General features: G+C 35.6%; 1 protein-coding gene and 1 long non-coding RNA gene across 3 annotated transcripts in view; one reads left to right on the top strand and one right to left on the bottom strand.

Moving 5' to 3' along the window:
- The window catches only part of LOC137218975 (uncharacterized), a 72,476-nt gene that overhangs the window by 13,916 nt on the left and 35,607 nt on the right, over window positions 1–22,953 (top strand). The window contains exon 2 of the long non-coding RNA XR_010940944.1: window positions 17,997–18,090. This is a non-coding gene — a long non-coding RNA (uncharacterized lncRNA). The remainder of the gene's footprint in view (window positions 1–17,996; window positions 18,091–22,953) is intronic.
- Window positions 1,307–22,953, bottom strand: part of BRDT (bromodomain testis associated) — a 48,481-nt gene continuing 26,834 nt past the window's right edge. For both annotated transcript variants that reach the window (XM_067726893.1, XM_067726894.1), the window contains exons 14-17: window positions 18,811–18,911; window positions 9,827–10,032; window positions 9,135–9,309; window positions 1,307–1,375 (exon numbers count right to left, since the gene is read on the bottom strand). In XM_067726893.1, the coding sequence (XP_067582994.1) occupies window positions 1,307–1,375; window positions 9,135–9,309; window positions 9,827–10,032; window positions 18,811–18,911 (551 nt within the window). The remainder of the gene's footprint in view (window positions 1,376–9,134; window positions 9,310–9,826; window positions 10,033–18,810; window positions 18,912–22,953) is intronic.

The raw sequence follows: 22,953 nt of genomic DNA, 5'->3' as shown, positions 1-22,953 counted from the left end.
TCTAAGACTATATATATAAATAAACATTAGAATATATATCTATATGATCTTTTAGGAAAAACAATGCATGCTGTTTAGTATATGCATACTAATTTCTTGGTTAAAAATATAGTTTAATAGGTATAGGTATGATTTTCACTTTAATTCTGGCTATGTTTCATGAAGGTATCGTCACCATTTTAGCTACTAGTTAATCATGTTTTCAAAATGGTCAATAGTTTAAAGATATTTCAAAAAATATCATATTGATTATAAAAATAAACGAAGCCAAGAAAACTTTCTTTTTCTACAATACACATACACTTTGAATTTTCACTTTAGATGATACTGGAATAGTGCCTGAATGTTACACTTCAAGAGATCAAAATTTTAAAATACATGAAGCTGATATACATGACTTATACATAATTCCAACTTGAGAATGATGAAACAAAACTATTTTACAGACTTAAATACTTAGTAAGTAAAACTTTAGATTTCCATTGCTATCACATATGCATATTAAGAAATGTATAGATTCTTATAAAAACTTGCATACATAATTAATATCTACTGCTATTTTGCCTCAAATTCAACATCTTTCAAACCATAGGTAATATAAATTTTGAATATAGAACCAATAGAGAATCTTATGTAACCTGACACTCAAAGAAACCAAGTATGGTTTGTTAGAGGTTCTAAATATTTTTGAAGGCAGACAAATATTTGTTTTAAAAGTTAAAAACTCATGGTGATCATTTTGTAATGTACAGACGTATTGAATCACTATGTTGTACACCTGGAAATAACAGTGTTGTAGGTTAATTATACTTCAATTTTAAAAAATAAATAAAATACTGAAACATCTGCATTACAAAAGGGCCCATCACTCCATAAAATAAGGTTTGAACTCCATTAAATGACAACTCCCTCTAAAAAGCAAAATTAGAAACTAAACAAGAACTATATTTTTGATACCCTTGTATAGTCTTCATATTTTAAACAGGAAGACACCATCTCTTTAGGATTTTCATTGATTAGACAGGGCCTATAATATATAGTAGACTATTTGTAAAATGAATAACATTTGGGAATTTATTCAATTTTTAGGGATCCAGAACTATAAAATTTCCTGTAAATTATGTCATTAAAAAAATGAACATATAGCTATTAAAAAATGTTAAGTGAAAATTGTTTAATCATCTAAGAGCAGTCAAAATACAGTATAAGACTGGTATATTGGTGTCTGAAAGCAATTATTTTACCATTTGCATTTTAATCTTTTGTATTATTCATTTAAGTTGATGGTTAATTAAAAAACCTAGTTTTAATCAAAGTTGTTTTCAAACATTGTCATAATGTCACTTTGAAGAGTCATATCAATGGTACCAGCCATCTGCAGAAAAGAAGAGAAAATGTAAATGTTACTTAAAAAGTTTATACCTTCATTATGTTATATCTATATGAAAAAATGATAATGCAACATTTGGAACATACAAAATGAATGCAATTTATTTAACATAATGAGTTTGTACATAACTTTTAATATCTGTTCAAATACTATCTGATTTTTGTTAAAATACTGTTCATATAATAAATGAAAATAAGTTTAAAACTTACAAGAACACAAAGAACAAGTTTAACCTATCTCTCCAATAAAGTTCTCAGTGTTAATATATAAACATGAACTGAGATTACGTGGTTTCATGTATCTCTCCAGCCAACACAGTGCTAGACACATAAAATTATTTTCTGAATGAACTAGTATCTTACCTATGTGAGAGAACTATACTATGTTTAAAGCCAAGGGCTTTCCATGATTTTGCCAATTACTGTGTAACCTAAGGCAAATGATCTAACCAAGTTTATTTTATATACAGATATTTATGAAGAGCAACCAGATTGCATGTATAACACTCAGTACATTGTTGTTTATTAAATGCTAAAAAGCTAAATAAAATAAGCTAAAGTATAGGAAAAGCTAATTAAGACAAAAGAAACAAATGTTTCTTACTATACTCTGAAGCCTTCTCTAAAAGTCCTTGTGATACAAGTTAGATAGTATTTGCCACATCTGAAATGATACCAACTAGGAAAGTTCAAAAAATGTTTTGTTTCGTTTTTTTAAATCAGTGAAGAGTAGCAGCCCAGAGTAGTAGGTAAAAGCACCAGTTTGCAACCAGTTGGTTGACTTCCTGGATGGGAATCGGTGTTCTCTGGCTATGTGGAAGAAGACTTGGAATTATGACTTAGCTACCAAAAGGATATTAAGAAGCTATGTGTGACTCTTAAAAACTATGAAAATTTCTTTAAACATGCCTTAGAGACAAAAGGGTAAATTCTTAGATCTTAGCCCAGGCTATTTTCCTAATGCCAGCTCTTAGGATACCAAATATCTAGCCCAAATAGTTCCTTAAAAGTTCTATTTTAACCCTCCAATGAGAGTTGGATACACTGTCCTAGTTTAAATATCACTGATACTCCTAGAAGTATCCAAACATACTGCAAAATTCCAAAAATATGTAATGAAACTTGTTTTGTTTAAAAGTACTTTGGGCAATTTGGAGTCAAGATGGCAGAGTAGGAAGACACGGAGTTCACGTCTCCCCACAACTAGGGCACATACCAGACACTGGTGGGGGACCTTGACACCCAAGGGGATGGGAAGAACCCCTGAGTGACTGGGTAGGACGTGGAGGGGAGCGAGTGGGGAGGAGTGGAGACTGGATGGGACTGGCGCTCCTGAGGGGTGGCTGGGAGAGGGGAGGGGTTCCCACGCCTGGAGGGACCCTCAGGAGTTTGGAGGATCAGACTGTACTACAAAGCTACAGTAATCAAGATAATATGGTACTGGCACAAAAACAGAAATATAGATCAATGGTACAGGATAGAAAGCAGAGACAAACCCATGTACATATGGTCACCGAATTTATGACAAAGCAGGCAAGAACATACAATGGAGAAAAGACAGCCTCTTCAATAAGTGGTGCTGGGAAAACTGGACAGCTACATGTAAAAGAATGAAATTAGAACACTCCCTAACACCATACACAAAAATAAACTCCAAATGGATTAAAGACCTAAATGTAAGACCGGACACTATAAAACTCTTAGAGGAAAACACAGGAAGAACACTCTTTGACATAAACCACAGCAAGATCTTTTTTGACCAACCTCCTAGAGTAATGAAAATAAAAAAACAAAAATAAACAAATGGGACCTAATTAAACTTAAAAGCTTTTGCACAGCAAAGGAAACCATAAACAAGATGAAAAGACAACACTCAGAATGGGAGAAAATATTTGCAAATGAAACAACAGACAAAGGATTAATCTCCAAAATACAGAAACAGCTCATGGACCTCAATATCAAAAAAACAAACAACCCAATCAAAAAATGGGCAGAAAACCTAAATAGATAACTCTCCAAGGAGGACATACAGATGGCCAAAGGGCACATGAAAGGATGCTCAACGTCACTAATTATTAGAGAAATGCAAATCAAAACTACAATGAGGTATCACCTCACGCCAGTCAGAATGGCCATCATCAAAAGATCTACAAACAATAAATGCTGGAGAGGGTGTGGAGAAAAGGGAACCCTCTTACACTGTTGATAGGAAAGTAAATTGATACAGTCACTGTGGAGAACAGTATGGAGTTTCCTTAAAAAACCAAAAATAGAACTACCATATGACACATCAATCCCACTACTGGGCATATACCCTGAGAAAACCATAATTCAAAAGGTTTTGACACATGTACCTCAATGTTCATTGCAGCACTATTTACAATAGCCAGGACATGGAAGCAACCTAAATGTCCAACGACAGATTAATGGATAAAGAAGATGTGGTACATATATACAATGGAATATTGGTCAGCTGTAAAAAAGAATGAAATTGGATCATTTGTAGAGATGTGGACGGACCTAGAGACTGTCATACAGAGTGAAGTAAGCCAGAAAGAGAAAAACAAATATTGTCTATTAATGCATATATGTGGAATCTAGAAAAATGGTACAGATGAACCTACTTGAGGACAGGAATAGAGACACAGACACAGCGACTGGATTTGTGGACATGGGGCGGAGGGGGGGGGGAGGGGGTACTAACTGGGAGATTAGGATTGACATATATACACTACCATGCGTAAAATAGATAGCTAGTGGGAACCTGCTATAAAAGCACAGGAAGCTCAGCTCGGTGCTCTGTGACTTCCTAGATGGGTGGGATGGGGGGGTGGGATGGGAGGGAGGTCCAAGAGGGAGGGGATATAGGTATACATATAGCTCATTCACTTCATTGTACAGCAGAAACTAACAACATTGTAAAGCAATTGTACTCCAATAAAAAAAAATTTTTAAATAAAAAGTAAAAGTACTTTGGGAGCTCCCTGGTGGTCAGTGGTTAAGACTCTATGTTCCCAATGCAGGGGGCCCAGGTCCGATCCCTGGTCAGGGAACTAAGATCCCACATACTGCAACTAAGACTGCGAGCTGCAACTACTGAGCCCACATGCCGCAACAAAGAGCCCGTGTGCCGCAACAAAGACCCAGTGCCGCAACGAAGACCCAGCACAGCCAAAAATGCATAAATGAATTAATTAAAAAAATAAACTAACTTTAAAAGAATGAATAAATAAAAGTACTTTATTTTAGATTCTCTTCCATCTTGACTAAATCTGAACTAGTGGAATACTTATTGATATCTAACTGGTTATTGCCTATACCAATTAACCTTAGATACCATGATTTAAATATTAAGGCTCTCTGCAGCTGACACCATAACCTGGATATTCCTTTTTTCAGTGGTCCTAATATACACTTCAGCCATTCAAATTTAAGATAAAAAATTGGGTCAAAGGAACTGGCAATAAGCTCTGGTAGGGAGCTTATGCTAGATGTCAAGTTTTTGCAGCTGTTTACAATACGGATCTGTCAAGTAGCAGCAGCATTAAGAGTTTGGGTTGTCAAGAATGATAGTAGGTAGCTCCAAAGTCAGGTTTTCAAATGTCAAGCTGCTAGAGGTGGCATTTTTAGTCACATTTCAGTGGGTTCCAGAAAAATGCTTGGGGTTTAGAAGTTATATCAGGTTACCTAGTTGGGTTGTTAGGTGGCAGGTAGGTTGCTGAGATGTCACTTGTGGGTGACTGAAGTCAGGCCCTTGTGAGTACCAAAAGGAAAAATTCCTAGGTCACTAGAGAAATACTTCTATTAAAGTACTAATTAAACTTTAATAAAGAACTCCTAAAAAACAAACAAAAAAATAAAACAATGTAAAAACTTTGCTGTTTAAATTAATTAAAATTAAATTAAAAATTTAGTTCCTTAGTTGCATTAGCCACATTTCAAGTGCTCAATGCCATATGTGACTAGCAGCTATTATATTTGATTGTATAAAGCACATTCCTATAATTGTAGAAAGTTCTATAAGACCATATTGCTCTAAAGTAAACTCCACCATATGTTACAACACTGCTAAATGCAATTTGTTTCTGCCTTCATACTATAGATAAGAGGCTGACAAAACTTTTTTATATTATTTCCTAGGAAATTTACTTGTATCATAATCAATATCACAGCCAAAGCCAGTGGATTTTTTCTTCTGGAACTAATGTTTCTGTATGTCCTATGAATTCACATGAGTTTTCCAGGATTACAAAAATATCCAGCACCCAATAAGGTAAAATTTACATCTGGCATCAATGGTTACCAGGTAAGCAAAGAAGCAGAAAAACAATATCTGTAAAGGAGATCAATCAATCAATCGAAACCAACCTGGAAGTGACATAAATGTCAGAATTAGCAGAGAACCCATTAAACAGTTATGATAACTGTATTCCATTTGTTCAAAAGTTTAATAGAGATACTAAAAACATTAAAAAGACCCAAATCACCTTCTAGATATGACAACTATAATGTCTGAGATGGGACAACTTCAAGTGGCCTAATACAAAAGAAATTGGAGTCACTAAAAGGATAAAAAGGAGGGGCTTCCCTGATGGTGCAGTGGTTGAGAATCTGCCTGCCAATGCAAGGGACACGGGTTCGAGCCCTGGTCTGGGAAGATCCCACATGCTGTGGAGCAACTGGGCCCGTGAGCCACAATTACTGAGCCTGAGCGTCTGGAGCCTGTGCTCCGCAATAAGAGAGGCTGCGATAGTGAGAGGCCCTCACACCACGATGAAGAGTGGCCCCCGCTTGCCACAACTAGAGAAAGCCCTCGCACAGAAACGAAGACCCAACACAGCCATAAACAAATATAAAAAAAGGAGAAAAGGGGGAAACAGAAAAAATATGAAGAAATAATGCCCCAAATTTTTCCAAGCTTGATCAAAACTATAAACACATCGCTCCAGTAAGTTCAACAAAGCACAAGACACACGAAGGAAACAATTAATGAAAACCCAGTGATTAACTTGGAAGCAACCAAGATGTTTGTCAATGGATAAACTGTGGTACATTTATACAATGGGATATTACTCAGCACTAAAAAGATATGAGCTAGCAACCTACAAAGACATAGAGGAAACTTAAATGCATATAACTAAGTTAAAGAAGCCAATCTGAAAAAGGTATATATACTGTATGATTCCAATTATACAACATGCTGGAAGCGGCTAAACTATGGTAGTAAAAAGATCAGTGGTTGGCAGGGGTTCAGGAGGGAGGGGTGAACAGGAGGAGCACAGCAGACTTTCAGGAAAGGGAGAGTATTCTGATGGTACCATAATGGTTGGTGTATGTCATTATACATTTGTCAAAACCCATAAGAAGCACAACACAATGAGTGAACCCTGATGTGAACTATGGACTTTCCTTGATAAAATAAGATTGATAATGGTGTGGCAATGTTGGTTCACAGATCGTGTAGCAAATGTACTGCACTAAAGCGGGATGTTAATGGTGGGGGAGGTTGTGAATTGGTGGGGCAAAGGGGAGAATATGTGGGAACTCTTTATACTTTCAATTTTGCTGTGAATCTAAAACACTTTAAAAATAAAGTCTATTAATGAAAAACAAAGGCCAAATAAAGATATTTTCATGTACACAACAGCTGAAAGATTTCATCACCAGCTGACCCACACCACAAGAAATGTTAGAAGGAAGTCCTTTTAGGGAAAAGGAAAATTATACCATTTGGAAATCTGGATCTAGACAAATCAATAAAGAGCACTAGAAATGGTAACTATGTAGGTAAATACAAGGGTTTTTTTAAAAATGTCATTTAAAACTTTTAGAGACAATTTGACTGCTTAGACAATGGTCTAATGGCTAGGAGGGGGCGAATGGAAGTACACTATTGCAAGGCTATTACACTAAATGTGAAGTGGTGTGATATAACTTAAGAGAAGACTGTGACAAGCTAAAGTATATATTGTAAACGCTAAAGCAACCACTAAAGTAACAAAACAAAGAGTTATTGATAATAAGCCAATAAAGGAAATAAAATGGAATCATAAAAAATACGATTAATCTAAAAGAATGCAGGGAAAAAAAATAACAAGAACAGAGGACACACATCAAAAAATAGCAAGATGGGGCTTCCTTGGTGGCGCAGTGGTTGAGAGTCCGCCTGCCGGTGCAGGGGACATGGGTTCATGCCCCGGTCCGGGGAGATCCCACATGCCGCAGAGCAGCTGGGACCATGAGCCATGGCCTCTGAGCCTGCGTGTCCGGAGCCTGTGATCCACAACGGGAGAGGGCACAACAGTGAGAGGCCCGCGTACCGCAAAAAAAAAAAAAAAGCAAGATGATGGACTCAAACGTAACCATATCAATAATCATATTGAAGGTAATTGGTTAAACACTCCTATAAAAGACAGAGATTGGATTTTTTTTTTATGTCAAGACTACACTACATATTGCCTGTAAGAAAATAAATTTAAAGCACAGATAAGTTAAAAGTAAAAGGATGGAAAAAATTTTTGCACCATGCCAACACTAGTCATAAAAAAGGTGAAGTGGTCATATTTCACAGGAAATAATATTACCAGGAGTAAAAAAGATCATTTTGTAATGAAAAGGGGGTCAATTAATCATGAGGACGTAACAATTCTAAATGTCTATGCACCTAATAACAGTTTCAAAATAACATGAAATAAAATTGATAGAATTACAAGGGTAAAAAGACAAACCTATAATTATACCATTGTAGGTGCCAATGCCCTTTCTCAGTATTTGATAGTGCAAACAGGCAGAAAATCAGCAAGAATTTAGTAGACTTGAAAAACATTACCAACCAACTTGCCCTGTTTAATAAATACTCTACCCAGCAGCAGCAGAATACACATTCTTCTCAAGTGCACACAGAACATTTACCAAGGTAGATCATAATCTGGGCCATAAAACAAGTCTTAGTGAATTCAGAAGAATTCAAGACATTGTATGTTCTCTGACCACAATGGAGTTCAATTAGAAATCACTAATTTTCTATTATTTTCACTAGCCAGAAAATTTCCAAATATTTGGAAACTAAATAACACACTTCTAAATAGTCCACAGATAAAAGAATAATCCACCTCAATAAAAAAAGGAATTAATTCTACTTTTTAAAACATCAGTTTTTAAATATTAAGGACTCCTTAAACACAAGTCTTTTTTTTTTTTTTTTTGGTTTCCAGTTTTGTTAAGATATAATTGACATATAACTTCTTCATCTAGTGTTCAACTAAATAAACACTGACTAGGGACAGATGGCATATCTTTTAGCCACAATTCATAGGCAGTTTATGGATTTTTCAACAGTAATAACAGTAAGTGATTTTACCTCTGTGCCAGGCATTTTCAGATGTGCTTAATACACGTAAATTCCTTTCACCTTTTACCTTTATTATCCATACTTTACAAATAAGGAAATTGAGGCACAGGGAGGTTAAATAAATAGCCCAGGCTCCAACATCTAGTTAATGGAAGAACCAGGATTTGAACTCAAAGTCTAGTAGCCTCCAGGATTGATACTCTATTATTACACTATGCTTGTGTCTTTTGACTATGAAATTTTAATTTTACTCTCTGATTTTAGAACCTGATCCTCACCAAAGAGGTAACTGTCACTGAAGAACCACCCAGAATACATCTTTGAACATGTAAAGACACTGCTCTGTTAAATCTTTCCTTTGTTCGTTAGATTTAATAAACTAAAATTCACTTACTGCTTCTCTTCTCCTCCGCTCTTGCTCTTTCTCCCTTGCTAAATTACGGTCTTTGAGAAGCCAGAGTTTGCCTCCATCTTGAGCTTCCAGTGACTGCTGATGTTCTTTCTGCTCTTCTCCAAGACACTTGTTTTGCATTTTATTTGGAAAAGATTCTAGAGTGAAGCCATGGTCCCTTAAAGAAACAGTCAAGTTCAAAGTAAGTTTCAAGCTCCTTAAAAGTTTTTATTATGAAGATACGTTGTTAAATGACAAATATAAAGCAATGTTCTAGGTACCCTTTTTTGTATGTTATGACATTATTTTTAGTATTTTTGATGTCAAATTTTACATCAGGTAATCTATGTTAATGAAGAGAAGGTTTTAGAAAACTATGACCAAGGTTTACCATCATCTTCTTACACACAGAATGGAAATATTAAGACATTTCTGGAAAATAATGATGTCTTTATAATTTAGCAATATTGGTATCTTTAATAGCTTCTTCAATCACTTGATTATTTGTATCCCCTTCAAAATAGATACTACTACTTACCAATTTTTAAAAAATCAATAAAAATTTACTTTTTCTAAATATAATTTGCTTTGTGGTCTACTAAATAGCTGAATTATAGCCACTTACAAAAACGAAATTTATTTTAAATACATGTCTGTATCTCTCAAAGCCTCCATTAATCCAGTAAATTACAGACCTTTGATTTCCTTGAAATACTTTTGGTTCCTTTGTATTCTGTTCCAGATGTTTCTGTATTAGTTCCTGTGTTCGAGCTCTCACTTCCTTTTCTATCGCTGCTTTTCTAAATTGGTTGAAGAGCTCATCTGATGATTTCACTACCCCTGATGTTTTGACTGGTTTGCCTAAACTTTTCCAAGAATCTGCATTCTTGATCTTTATATCCTAAAACAAATATTTGATTCAGTATATGTCTACAGATGTCAACTAAATTTTGGAAGAAAAGCAATATTTTTTGATATAGTAATAGATCAAAAATAAAGATTCCAAAGGCTTCATAACTTTACTAAACTTAAGTTAAAGGTTACTAAAATAGAAAAAATAGGATAACAGATTAACTAAATTCAACTATTCATCTAAGATCAAATTAAAATAGCATGCTTGACAATTACTTCAATTTAATATGAAACATGTATGTTAAGGGTATGACAATCTGTTAAGAATATAAAAATCCCCATGTCACTGTAATCAAGATATTTATGAACAACAAGGTCCTACTGTATAGCACAGAGAACTATATTCAATATCCTATGATAAACCATAATGGAAAAGAATTAAAAAATATATATATATATGTATAACCAAATCACTTTGCTGTGTGGAGTAATTAACACTGTAAATCAACCACACCTCAATAAAAAAAATTAAGTTACAAAACTTAAAAAAAAAAAAGACATTTATGATCTTATGAGAAAAATAAAGCAAATATACAAGTGATTAATCAGAGGGAAAGTAAGACGATGCCAGAAGAACAGCACAGTGTTTGTTGAGAACCCTCTGACATAGCTATGTTTTCCTTTCTTCGGTATGAAGAAAAAAATTAACTGATTGTGATCACTGTTCTTAACTGTGATATGCCAAGGTCTAGATCAGTGCTGCCCAATAGAAATATATATAGTTTAAAATCTTCTAGTACCACAATTTTTTTAAACTAAAACTTTTAATAATATATTTTATTTCACCAAATATACCCAAAGCATTATTATTTCAACATGCAGTCAATATAAAAGACTGAAGATAATTTTATTTATTTATTTATTTACTTACTTACTTACTTATGGCCGTGCTGTGCGGCTTGTGGGATCTTAGTTCCCCGCCCAGGGATTGAACCCAGGCCCTTGACAGTGAAAGCCTGGAGTCCTAACCACTGGACCACCAGGGAATTCCCTATATTTTTGTAATGTCTTCTAAATTGGTGTTTTACATTTATAGCACATCTCAATTCAAATGCTTAACTTTGATTAGAAATCATTGATCTGTAATTAGACTTCATAAAACTTACAGTTGAAAAAGTAGATATGCATAATCAAACTGTTCCAAACATCCTTACGCTCTCCAATAATTGAACTGAGTATAAGTTTTTAAATTTAAGTTAATTGTAAGTTCTAAAACTAAGTTTCTCAGTTGCACTAGACATTTCAAGGGCTCAATAACTATATGTGGCTAGTGGCTACCATACTGGACACTGGATATTACATGTCTAGATGGCCCTTCTAATAGTTGTCGTATTCTCCAGGATAGTTAATGTTATACCACAAAACAAGTCTTATAAATTTAAGAAGACTGAAATCATATCAAGTGTCTTTCCTTACCACAATGATATGAAACTAGAAATCAATTACAAGAAGAAAACTGGTAAGTTCATAAATATGGAGATTAAACAACATGCTGCTGAACAACCAATGAGTCAAAGAAGAAATCAAAAGAAGTTAAAAAAAATACCTTGAGACAAATGAAAATGGAAATACAACATACCAAAAGGTATGGGATACAGCAAAAGCAGTCCTAAGAGGGAAGTTCATAGTGATAAATGCCTACATCAAAAAACAAGAACTATCTCACGTAAACCTAATTTACACCTCAAGGAACTAGAAGAAGAACAAATGAAGCCCAGAATTAGAAGAAGGAAGGAAACAATAAAGATCAGAGTAGAAATAAATGAAATAGAGACTATAAAAAGACCACAGAAAAGATCAATGAAAATAAGAACTGGTGTTCTGAAAAGATAAGCAAAACAGACAAACCTTCAGCTAGACTCACCAAGAAAAAAAAAAGAGGACTCAAATCAATATCAGAAATGAAAGAGAAGGGACTTCCCTGGTGGCGCAGTGGTTAAGAATCCACCTGCCAATGCAGGGGACATGGGTTTGAGCCCTGGTCCAGGAAGATCCCACATGCCATGGAACAACTAAGCCGGTGCACCACAACTACTGAGCCTGTGCTCTAGAGCCCAAAAGCCGCAACTACTGAGCCTGCGTGCCACAACTACTGAAGCCTGTGTGCCTAGAGCCCATGCTCCGCAACAAGAGAAGCCACCACAATAAGAAGCCCACGCACTGCAACGAAGAGTAGCCCCCGCTCACTGCTACTAGAGAAAGCCTGCAAGCAATGAAGACCCAACTCAGCCAAAATCAATCAATCAATCTAAGAAAAAAAGCAAAAAAAAAAAAAAAAAGAAAGAAATGAAAGAGGAGATATTACAACTGATACCACAGAAATATAAAGGATTGTAAGAGACTACTATGAACAATTATATGGCAACAAACTGGACAACCTAGAAGAAACTGATAAATTACTAAAAACATACAACTTACCGAAAGTGAGTCATGGAGAAATTGAAAATGTGGACAAATCAATTACTAGTAAGGAGACTGAATCAGTAATCAAAAAATTTCCAAAAAGTCTAGGACCAGATGGCTTCACTGGTAAATTCTACCAAACATTTAAAGAAGAACTAATACCAATCCTTCTCAAACTCTTCCAAAATATAGAAGAGGAGGGAACATTTCCAAACTTAACTAGGCCAGCATTACCCTGATACCAAAATGAGATAAGGACATCACAAGAAAAGAAAATTACACACTAATATCCTTGATGAACACAGGTGCAAGAATCCCCAACAACATATTAGCAAACCAAATTCAACAATACAGTAAAAGGATGATACACTATGATCAAGTAGGTTTTATTCCAGGGATGCAAGGATAGTTTAACACCTGCAAGTCAAACAACATGATACACCACATTAACAAAATGAAGGATAAAAATATGATCTTAATAGATGCAGAAAAAGCATTTGACAGAATTCAACAGCCATTTATGATAAAAACTCTCAGCAAAGTAGGTATAGAGGGACTATATCCTAGCATATAAAGGCTATATATGACAAGCCCACATCTCATATCATACTCAGTGATGAAAGGCTGAAAGCTCTTCCTCTGAGATCAGGAATAAGACAAGGATGCTCACTCTCACCATTTCTAGTCAACATAGTACTGGAAGTCCCAGCCAGAGCAATCAGGCAAGATAAAGAAATAAAAGCACTCAAATCAGAAAGAAGTAAAACTGTCACTATTTGCAGATGACATGATATTATATATAGAAATCCCTAAAGATTCCATCAAAAACATTAGAATATAGAAATTCAGTAAAGTTGCGGGATACAAAATCAATATGCAAAAATCCACTGTGATTCTATACACTAACAAACTATCAGAAAGACAAATTAAGGAAAAAATCACATTTACAATTGCATCAAAAAGAATAAAATACCTAGGAATAAACTTAACCAAGGTGAAAGACCTGTACACTGAAAACTATAACAGTGATGAAAGTAATGGAAGAAGATACAGAGAAATGGAAAGATATTCCATGTTCATGTACTGAAAGAATTACTATTGTTAAAACATCCATATTACCCAAAGCAATCTACAGATTCAATGCAATCCCTATCAGAATTCTAATGACATTTTTCACAGAAATAGAACAAACAATCCTAGAATATGTATGGAACCACAAAAGACCCTAACTAGTCAAAGCAATTCCAAGAAAGAACAACAGAGCTGGAGGTATCATGCTCTCTGATTTCAAGCTATATTACAAACTTACAGTAATCAAAACAGTATGGTACTGGCATAAAAACAGACACATAGCACAATGGAAGAGAATAGAGAGCCCAGAAATAAACAAATGCACTTATGGTCAATTAATTTACAATAAAGGAGTGAAGGACTCATTTCATACTTGGGCACGTGTTCTGCTGCAGAAGAAGATGGGGAAAGAGGAAATTAAAAGAGCAGTGAAGGAAAATAGTGTGGATAGGCTAGCCTTCATATAATTTGGCTTGGCCTCAGAGTCTTGTGGGAGAGAGCCAGTAGCCTCATTGTTATTTCATTGGAAAATTTAACTTTCTGTTACATTTAAAATAAAGGAAAATGACCTACAAAAACAAACAAACAAAAAGGAGTGAAGGATGTAAACTGGGTAATGGACAGTGTCTTTAACAAATGGTATTGGGAAAACTGACCAGCCACATGCAAAAGAATTAAACTAGACTATTATCGCATACCATATGTAAAAATCAACTCAAAACGGATTAAAGACTTGAATATAAGACCTAAAACCATAACTATAACTCCTAGAAGAAAACATAGGTGGTAAGCTCCTTGACATCCATCTTGGTGATAATTTTTGGATCTGACACCAAAAGCAAAGGCAACAAAAGCAAAAATGAACAAGTGGAACTACACCAAACTAAAAAACCTTCTGCTTAGCAAAGGCAACCAACAACAAAATGAAAAGGCAACCTACTGAATGGCAGGAAATATTTGAAAATCATATGTCTGATAAGAGATATATATAAAGAACTTAGAAAACTCAACAGCAGGAAAACAAACAAACTGAAAAAAAATGGGCAGAGGACCTGAATAGGCATTTTTCCAAAGAGAACAAACAGATGGGCAACAAGTCCATGAAAAGGTACTCAGCATCACTAATCATAAGGGAATATTAATTATAAGGGAAGTGCAAATCAAAACCACAATGAGATATCACCCTCACACCTATAAGAATGGCAATTATCAACTGTTGGTGAGGACACGGAGAAAAGGAAATCCTTGTACAGTGTTGGTGGGGATTTAAATTGGTATGGCCATTATGGAAAACAGCATAGAGATACCCGAGAAAAAAAAAAAAAGTAGAACTACCGTATTATGCAGCAAATCCTACTTCTGAGTATATAGCCAAAGGAAATGAAATCAGGATCTTGAAGAATATCTGCACTCCCACGTTCATTGCAGCATTATTCATAATAGCCAAGATCTGGAAGTAACACCACGTGTCCATCAATGGATAAACAGAAAAAGGAAATGTGGCATATATACATGATGGAATATTATTCAGCCACAAAAAACCAAGGAAATCGTGGATGGAACTTGAGGGCATTTATTATGCTAAGTGAAATAAGTAGACAGAGAAAGACAAATACCATATGATCTCACTTCTATGTGGAATCTAAAAAAACCCCAAGAAACACCACTCCCCCAAAAACCCCCCAAATTTATAGATACAGAGAACAAAGTGATGGCTGCCAGAGGAGGGGGAGTGGGGAGTGGGCATAATGAGTGAAGAAGGTCAAAAGGTACAACCTTCTAGCTGTAAAATAAGTCAGTCCTGGGGATGCAATGTACAGCATGGTGACTATAGTCAATAATACTCCATTGTACATTTCAAATGTGCTTAGAGTAGATCTTAGAAGTTCTCATCACAAGAAAAAAAATTTTAACTATGTTGGGAGAGGGAGAGAATAGACTTCCTGTGGTGATCATTTCTCAATATATTAAGTTGTATACCTGAAACTAATAATATTATATATCAGTTATACCTCAATTTAAAAAAAAGAGTTAGCCTACTTATCTGGGGTTAGGAAAGACGACAATGCAATACCTGAACATCCTCTGTTTAAATTTTTTTTGATAAATGTCTCCTTAATAATTATGCTTGATTCCTCTTTTCATATTATTTCCATGAAATATTAGGGAGAAATTTGTCCAGGGTCCCAGGTAAAGCAAAAGAAAATTTATGACAAGACTTTTCCATAAGCCTTTTTAATTTCCATCCTGAAGTAATCTCACCCCTACTGTACACACAAGACCTTCACCATAGGTCACCCAGTTGTGTTTATGAAGTCTTTCCTGTATGCTGCCAATAAAACCTGTTTTCGTTCTTACCCATGGAATGGGCTAAATACTAGTTCCAGACTTCATTTTTCTACTGAGTTAGTTAAAGAATCTTGCCTTCAGATAGAGATTTGAAACAGAACAGGTAATACCTGGTAGTATACTTAATAGGAAATAAAGGGAGGATGAAACCCTGGTCTCTGGCTTGATCCCAGAAATGTCTATCTAATTGCAATAAAATTTTGGCAGATCCTAAAACAAGAAAGTTCATAATTGGGTTTGGAGTACAGTACAGTTTTTCAGACATCACAGAGAAGAATAAGAAGACTTTTGACAGGCAGAGATGAGGATGGAAAGCATTCCTCACTGAAGAAAGAAAATCATAATTAAAGATATTACTAGATATATCCGGGGAGAAATGAAGAGTTCAATTTCAGTGAATTACAAGGCATATATAGTTAAGACTGAAAGGCTAGATTGGAGTCATAAGGTAAAGGTGTTTAATCTTCACTCTGGAGTCAAAGTTAGAAACTACTGAAGGTTTCATACATATTAGTAATGTGATCAGAGCAATACATCAGGAGGAACAGTGTAAGAATGTTAAAAGCAGAATGGATTAGAACAAGGAAGGTTTCAAGTTAGTCTGACCAGTTACAAATATTACAAAGAGCTCAGACTGAAAGCAATGAGGTCTGGTCTCTGAGGCAGAAGTGGAAAAGGAAACATGTTGAAAGTAAAACCCAGAGAATTTAGCAATTCCTTGGCTGTAGGGGACTGAGAAATCAAAAATGATTAAAACTCACAGGATGTCAGGTCTAGAACTATATATTTGAGTCATCTGCAGAGAGACTGTAACTGAAATCACCACAGTGGATGTTCAACCAGAGAGAGAAGTAGTAGAAGACCCTGGACTCCTTACCCTATCAAGACTTTGGGAGGGATGCAGCAATTTTAGACATCATTGGTTCCTCTGATAGGACAAATTACAGGAATGGGGAACAGCTGGATTCTAGGTAAAATTAAGGTACTGCTTCACAACTGGGGTGATTCTCCTTTGCCCAGGGAAGACCTATGGCAATGTCAGCAAAGTTTTTTGTTGTCACGTAGTGGTAGGGGAAAGGGTGTTGCTAGCATCTAGTAGATAGAGGTTAGGGTTCCTGTTAAGCATCCTACAATGTACAGGGCTACTCCCAACAAAAACTTATCCAGCCCAAAATGTCAATAGTGCTATAGTTGAGAAAGCCTGGTTTAAAATGTAAACAGGTAGTGGAGAAATGAGACAAAAGGAATAATAGAGACTATAGAGATGGCAGGAGAGCTCCACAAAAATCTGTTAAATGAAAGAAAATGAAGAAAAGAGATAGAGAAGTCTTGGCAAGAAGGGATACCTTTTCTTGAGGCAGAGGTAAGTAAGAGACGAACAGCAAAGCTAGAGCTCTGAGTAAAACAACAGAGGTTGGGAGCTTGTTGAAATGTTTTATTTTAGTATCAGCTCTTCTTTGGGCAAGATGCTTGAACTGTCTGGGCCACAGTTTGTTCATAAAGACTAATTCTCAAAGATCTGTTCTAGCACCAAAATTCTGTAGCCTTTTTTTTTTCCAGTAAGTGGTAATAACACTGCTAATAGTGAGTGAGCAACGGTAGGAAATAATGTCAAGGATGGAAACAGTTTAAAATCAAGAAAAAAAAAAAAAAGAATGGAAACGGTTTGTTGTGAAGAGAACAAGCCACATAATCCCATTCCTCCTCAAGCTTTCAACATTCTAGTTCTTACTATATGCTAGACATTAGAAATCAACAGAGTAGACTTATGTCACTTTTACCTTTAACACAAACTTCAATGGTATGTCATATACTTGATGTTTTGCTGCTTATTTTTGCTGTAATCTCTTTGCCCTTTTGAAAATTTTCTTACTGTTTTCAAAATTTATTTTGGGTCAGTCAAAATTACAGTTTTGTTAAATGAGAAACAAAGATTTTAGTACACAGTAAACCAAATATTTGAGAAACTCTGCTGCTTTATTCTTTGCATCCTAAAGGGGACAGATGACACTTTCAATGTTTAAACAAAAAACAATAACAATAAAAAATTTATGCTGGATATCAGGAGAGGCACTTTTTTAAAAAAATTTATTGTTTTTTTATTTTCCCCCTTGGCCACACTGCTTGCAGGATCTTAGTTCCCTGACTGGGGATTGAACCCACGCCCTCGGCAATGAAAGCAAGGAGTCCTAACCACTGGACCAGCAGGGAATTCCCAGGAAAGGTACTTTTTAAATGGTTCTTATCAATAACAAAACACCCATATTAAACATAGGTCATCTTTGATGATAATAACTATTAGCAGAGCAGTATGTAAGAAAGTCAAAGTTTCTAAGAATAAGAAAAAACAAGGGCCAAAGCAATATGCTCCTCATGGTGAAATGTCAGATATTCCTAAGTGTGCCCAAGCAGTAAGATTTGTCCTCTGAAGTACTTACAAGGAAAAAAGAAAGGAAAGAATGGAAGGAAGGGAGGGAGAGAAAAAAGAGGGGATATGTGAATATCTCATTCATAGTCCATTTCTGACAGTTACTAGATTCAAATGTCTAGAATAGTACCTGGTGTATCTAATGTATCCCAAACATCTAGAATATTTGTTGAAAGACTGATCAATGTGTGGTTTGAGATTAAGTGCACCAAAGACTCCATGAGGAAATCACCTACAACAGATTCTAAAAGATAGTTTTATAACATGTTTTAAAATCAGGATAGCTGGCAAATACCAGCATTATAGAATTTACAATTAAACACAAATATGGGGACTGAAGGTAGAGGGTGGGAAAGAGTGTTGCTCACAGGTTAACTTTTTTTTTTATAAGTAGGCAAAAATTAGGCTTAGAGATCCAAAATTCATTCAAATTAGGGCTTAAAATACCTCCATGCCATTTCTATACTCAATTTTAAATCCCCCAATATTTGTGAGAAAAAATAACTTTACTCTTACCTTTTGCACTGGAACTTGACATTCTGATTCTAATACCACTGTGTCATTATCACCGGACTGATGCATCACAGTTAGGCCATTCAAGTGTTGTTCAGGATTATCTAATGCACACATTTTTAGAATAGTATAGTCAAGTTATTTCATCTTGATTCTCCAGAATTTGACATTTCCACCACCCCCCACCCCCCCGCCAGGTCAGAAACTATGAAAATAAAATAACTAGTTTTTTTACGCTTAATTTTGGAGTATTCTTAGTTGGAGAATTGTAATACTGTAAAATAAACATTTTCACTTGAAATTTTACCTCCTTTATTTCTTCTCTTTTTCTTCTTCTTCTTCTTTTTTTTTTTGTCAGCATAAAGTATAGCTGACATTGTGGCTCACCTACCAAGACCTATTTTAGCTTTCCCCATGGTATAGCAGTCTTTCAGCTTGTAAACTGACCTCAGCTCCAGAGATGGGTCTTCATTGGCCAAGCTAATTATGGTAATCCTACCCCCACACCAGTGAATCATTTAGAAAAGAGGAGGCCTTAAGCCACTGTAGGGCTTCTAAGGAAAGATGCTTCCTGGTAGCCAAATTGAGAACAAAGAAAATACAAAGAATTGAAGAACGAAGATACCAGACACCTAAACTACCCAGTGGGGAATAGGAGTAAGAAATGCAAAATGTTGTTTGAGGTGAAGAGAACAAACCACACAATCCTGTTGACTGTAAAGCTTTCATACAAATATTTCATTTATTACAGGTGAAAATAATTTCAGAAATAGAGCTTGAGCCTTTGTCGAACATGTCTAAATGACTGACCTACTTCTGGACTACAGTATGTATGATAACAAAATTCCTTGTGTAAGCCAGTTTGGAGCTGAATTTTCTGCATTTGTGACCAAAAGCATCCTGGTGTATGAAATTTAATTAGGTCATTTCTGTTTCAGGTCTCTCCAGCTCTTGTCTATAGGTCCTAACTAGTATCAAAAGGACAGAGAAGAAAAATGAAAACTTGAGTTGCTATCTTTTTGTTAATTGGCTCAAGCTCATAAAATCCTGGCCACTTAGAGTTATAGGAACTTACATTTAAGCTTCTATCACCCATCAATTCCTTTGATTCTCTGGCTAAATCACACTAGTTGAATGTGAGGCTTGAAGAAGGGAGGAACACTAAAGGATAGGAGTGAGCACAGGAGGGTGAGACAAAACAGTCAGTGGACGGATGAATGAAGGAACAAAGTTTAAATTTGTGTGTTCCTATGTGGCCCAATGCACCTATTTTCTCAGTTCAACAGGGAATGGAAAAATAGGGAGAAAAAGTCTAAGTACAGAACTACATCCCCTCTCTGCCTGGGATCAGATATTATTTAAGAAGTAGAAAGAGTATTATGTCAAGAGAAGTATATTCTAAACGACTCAGTTTGTTGACTCTAAGTTAGTAAGTGGTGACAGTGCCATTATTAAGAACTAAAGAGGAAAGATTTAAATGTAGGAATTAAAAGGGGGAAATTCAGTTTTGACATGCTGTATTTGACATGCCTATGTGCTGTTTAAGGTATTCAGTAGAGTTGTATAAACATGCCTGGGGCTTGGATGCTTGAGTTGTAAAAATGAGACTAGAAGTCATAGACTCCAAGAAGATCATCCAGGAAGGATGTATAGATTGCTGCCTTCCAACCTTTTACATGCCATAATAAGTAGAAAATGATCAATGTATGGCATACCTGGGTAAAGGGAGGTCTTCTCCAAGCCTATTGCTATGAGAGCTGAGGGGGAGGTCCTAGCTTAGTAAGCCTATGCGTTGGAATACAGCTAGAAAAGCCTGTAGTAAAGTAAAAAGAGGCTTAAGGATGTAACTCAGAGTATTATCAACATTAAAGGTAGGCAGATAAAGTAGGTGTCTGTAAAGAACGTTCAGAGATGGGATGATCAAGAGAAGAGTGTCACAGAAGCCAAGGGAAGTGTGTCAAGGGACCGACTCTCTGAAAAACATTTTCATATGGATGCCCTCTGGCACCTCAAAACACTACAAAACTCATCTTTCCTCAGACATCTGTTCTTCATCTGTGTTCCAGGTCTGTCAACCTGGACCAGTATCCAGCCACTATCCTCTGAGCCACCAAAGCTTATACACCCCTTTGTTATTAAAACCTAGCATATATTCATCTTTTGCAGACCTGCTCACTCCACTCTTGTGATTTCTTTCAACTATACCTTTTTCTTTCTTTCCATCACTTAATTTTTTTGTACTACTGCAACAGCCCAGTTGGTCTTTTCCTTCTCTGTTCCCCATCTCTCCAACTGACCTTCACAATATTGGCAGAGTAATTACACTGAAGCACACTCTGTTCAAAAAATCTTCATTGGCTCCCCACTGACTATACTATTATAATTAAGTCCAAAAGTCTCTAGGTATTGAGGTTCTTTATGATCTGATCCTGATCTACCTTCCCAAATTTATTTCCCTGTATTCCTATTTATTCAAGCAAAGCTTTAATTACATTGAATTACTGGTCACCTAAATACACTCATTCGTGTTGTTCCCTCTATCCAAAATGCCTTTTGATCCTACTATACATCAATACACATCTTTCAAAGAGGTCAGGTAATTCTGCCTTCCTCATCTCCTTAAATTTCATTTTGGGTTCTTTTAGGGCACATTATTTTTACTTTATTTTAATTTAAAAAAAGTTATATACACATACACACATATCCACAGACATATTCATTTATTTGGTGTCTTAGTTGCGGCAGGTGGGCTCCTTAGTTGTGGCATGTGAACTCTTAGTTGCGGCATGCATGTGGGATGTAGTTCCCTGACCAGGGATCAAACCCGGGCCTCCTGCATTGGGAGCGCAGAGTCTTATCCACTGCGCCACCAGGGAAGTCCCTATTTTTACTTTATATACCAGTTGTTTACTTCTCCTACTAGATGGCAAACTCCTTGATTTACCTTCTCATTTGCCATGTTAATTCACATTGATGTGACAGCATAAGTTTTTTTTTTAAAAATTTCTTAATACAACTGAGTGAAGATATTTTAAAGAGCTCTGGAAGGATAAATTATAAAGTTTAGTAATCCTTCATGACTAAAAACTTCAACTTATTTTAAGGAAAAAAAATTAGACATCTTCCAGTTCATGTGGAGATGATGGCAGAGGTTTTGCAGAAAACTGATAACACTTAAAACTTCAACTTCTTAAATATTTATGTACTCTAACATACATTTATGTACTCTATGTAACTCTAATTTATGTACTCTAATTTATTTCCACCAAGATTACACTCCAGAAAAGTAAAATTCTATATACATTTTATAGCTTATATATATTTGCAGTTTCCCTTGGGCATAGTGCCACCTACAGTTGGCAAATGCAAACCACTTTGGTTCTGAAAAATCTGCTTAAGTGCAGTAGAACAGCCATTCAGCATCATCCAAACTTCCCCTCTACACAATATTATTACTCACAATCACGTATAAACAGAAATTGAAGGAATACAAGAAACGGAACCCGAATGAAGATTTAGATATTTAAAGCCTGACTTTTCATAGATAGGACGTTTTCTTAAAATAGGAACAAAAGACCATCTTGACTGCATTATTTCCATTATTTTTCAATGTCTTTATTCTTCTTCAAAGCTATCCCTATCATTGTCCTAGGAACTTACTATAATGAAAACAGCAACTTTTCCCTACTCTGGTTCTTTGCGATTGACCTCCAAACTCGATCAAATCTCGCCGATTTCAAAATTCAAAACAAAACAACCTCTCTCCCAGTCTTAAAAAAACAAAAACAAAATACCTATCTTCCTGTTAAAGCCACAGCTATCTTCCCATCCTCTTCAATAAAATTCTTGAAAGACTGGTTTACATTCAGATTCCATTACTTCTCAGTTTACAAGAATCTGCTTCCATCTCAATCACAGTAGCCATAAAAGAAGCTTTTGTAAAAGCAAAAAAATCTCACATTGCCAATTTTAATCTTCTCTCCTCATTCCTCATGGTACTTTAAGGCTTTGTATATAGTAGGACATGATACTCGTGATGATGATTTCCTTCGAAAAACGTATCTCCTGGGCTTCTATTATACCATTTTTCCTTTTCCTCTTAGCTTTGATTACCTCTTCTTTTAACTTATTAATTTTTTCTACTTT

The sequence above is a fragment of the Pseudorca crassidens genome, chromosome 2, assembly GCF_039906515.1.
Source record: "Pseudorca crassidens isolate mPseCra1 chromosome 2, mPseCra1.hap1, whole genome shotgun sequence".
Classification (NCBI taxonomy): Eukaryota; Metazoa; Chordata; class Mammalia; order Artiodactyla; family Delphinidae; genus Pseudorca; species Pseudorca crassidens.
The sequence above is the reverse complement of the archived record's forward strand: the minus strand, read 5'-3'. Positions and strand labels throughout refer to the sequence as shown.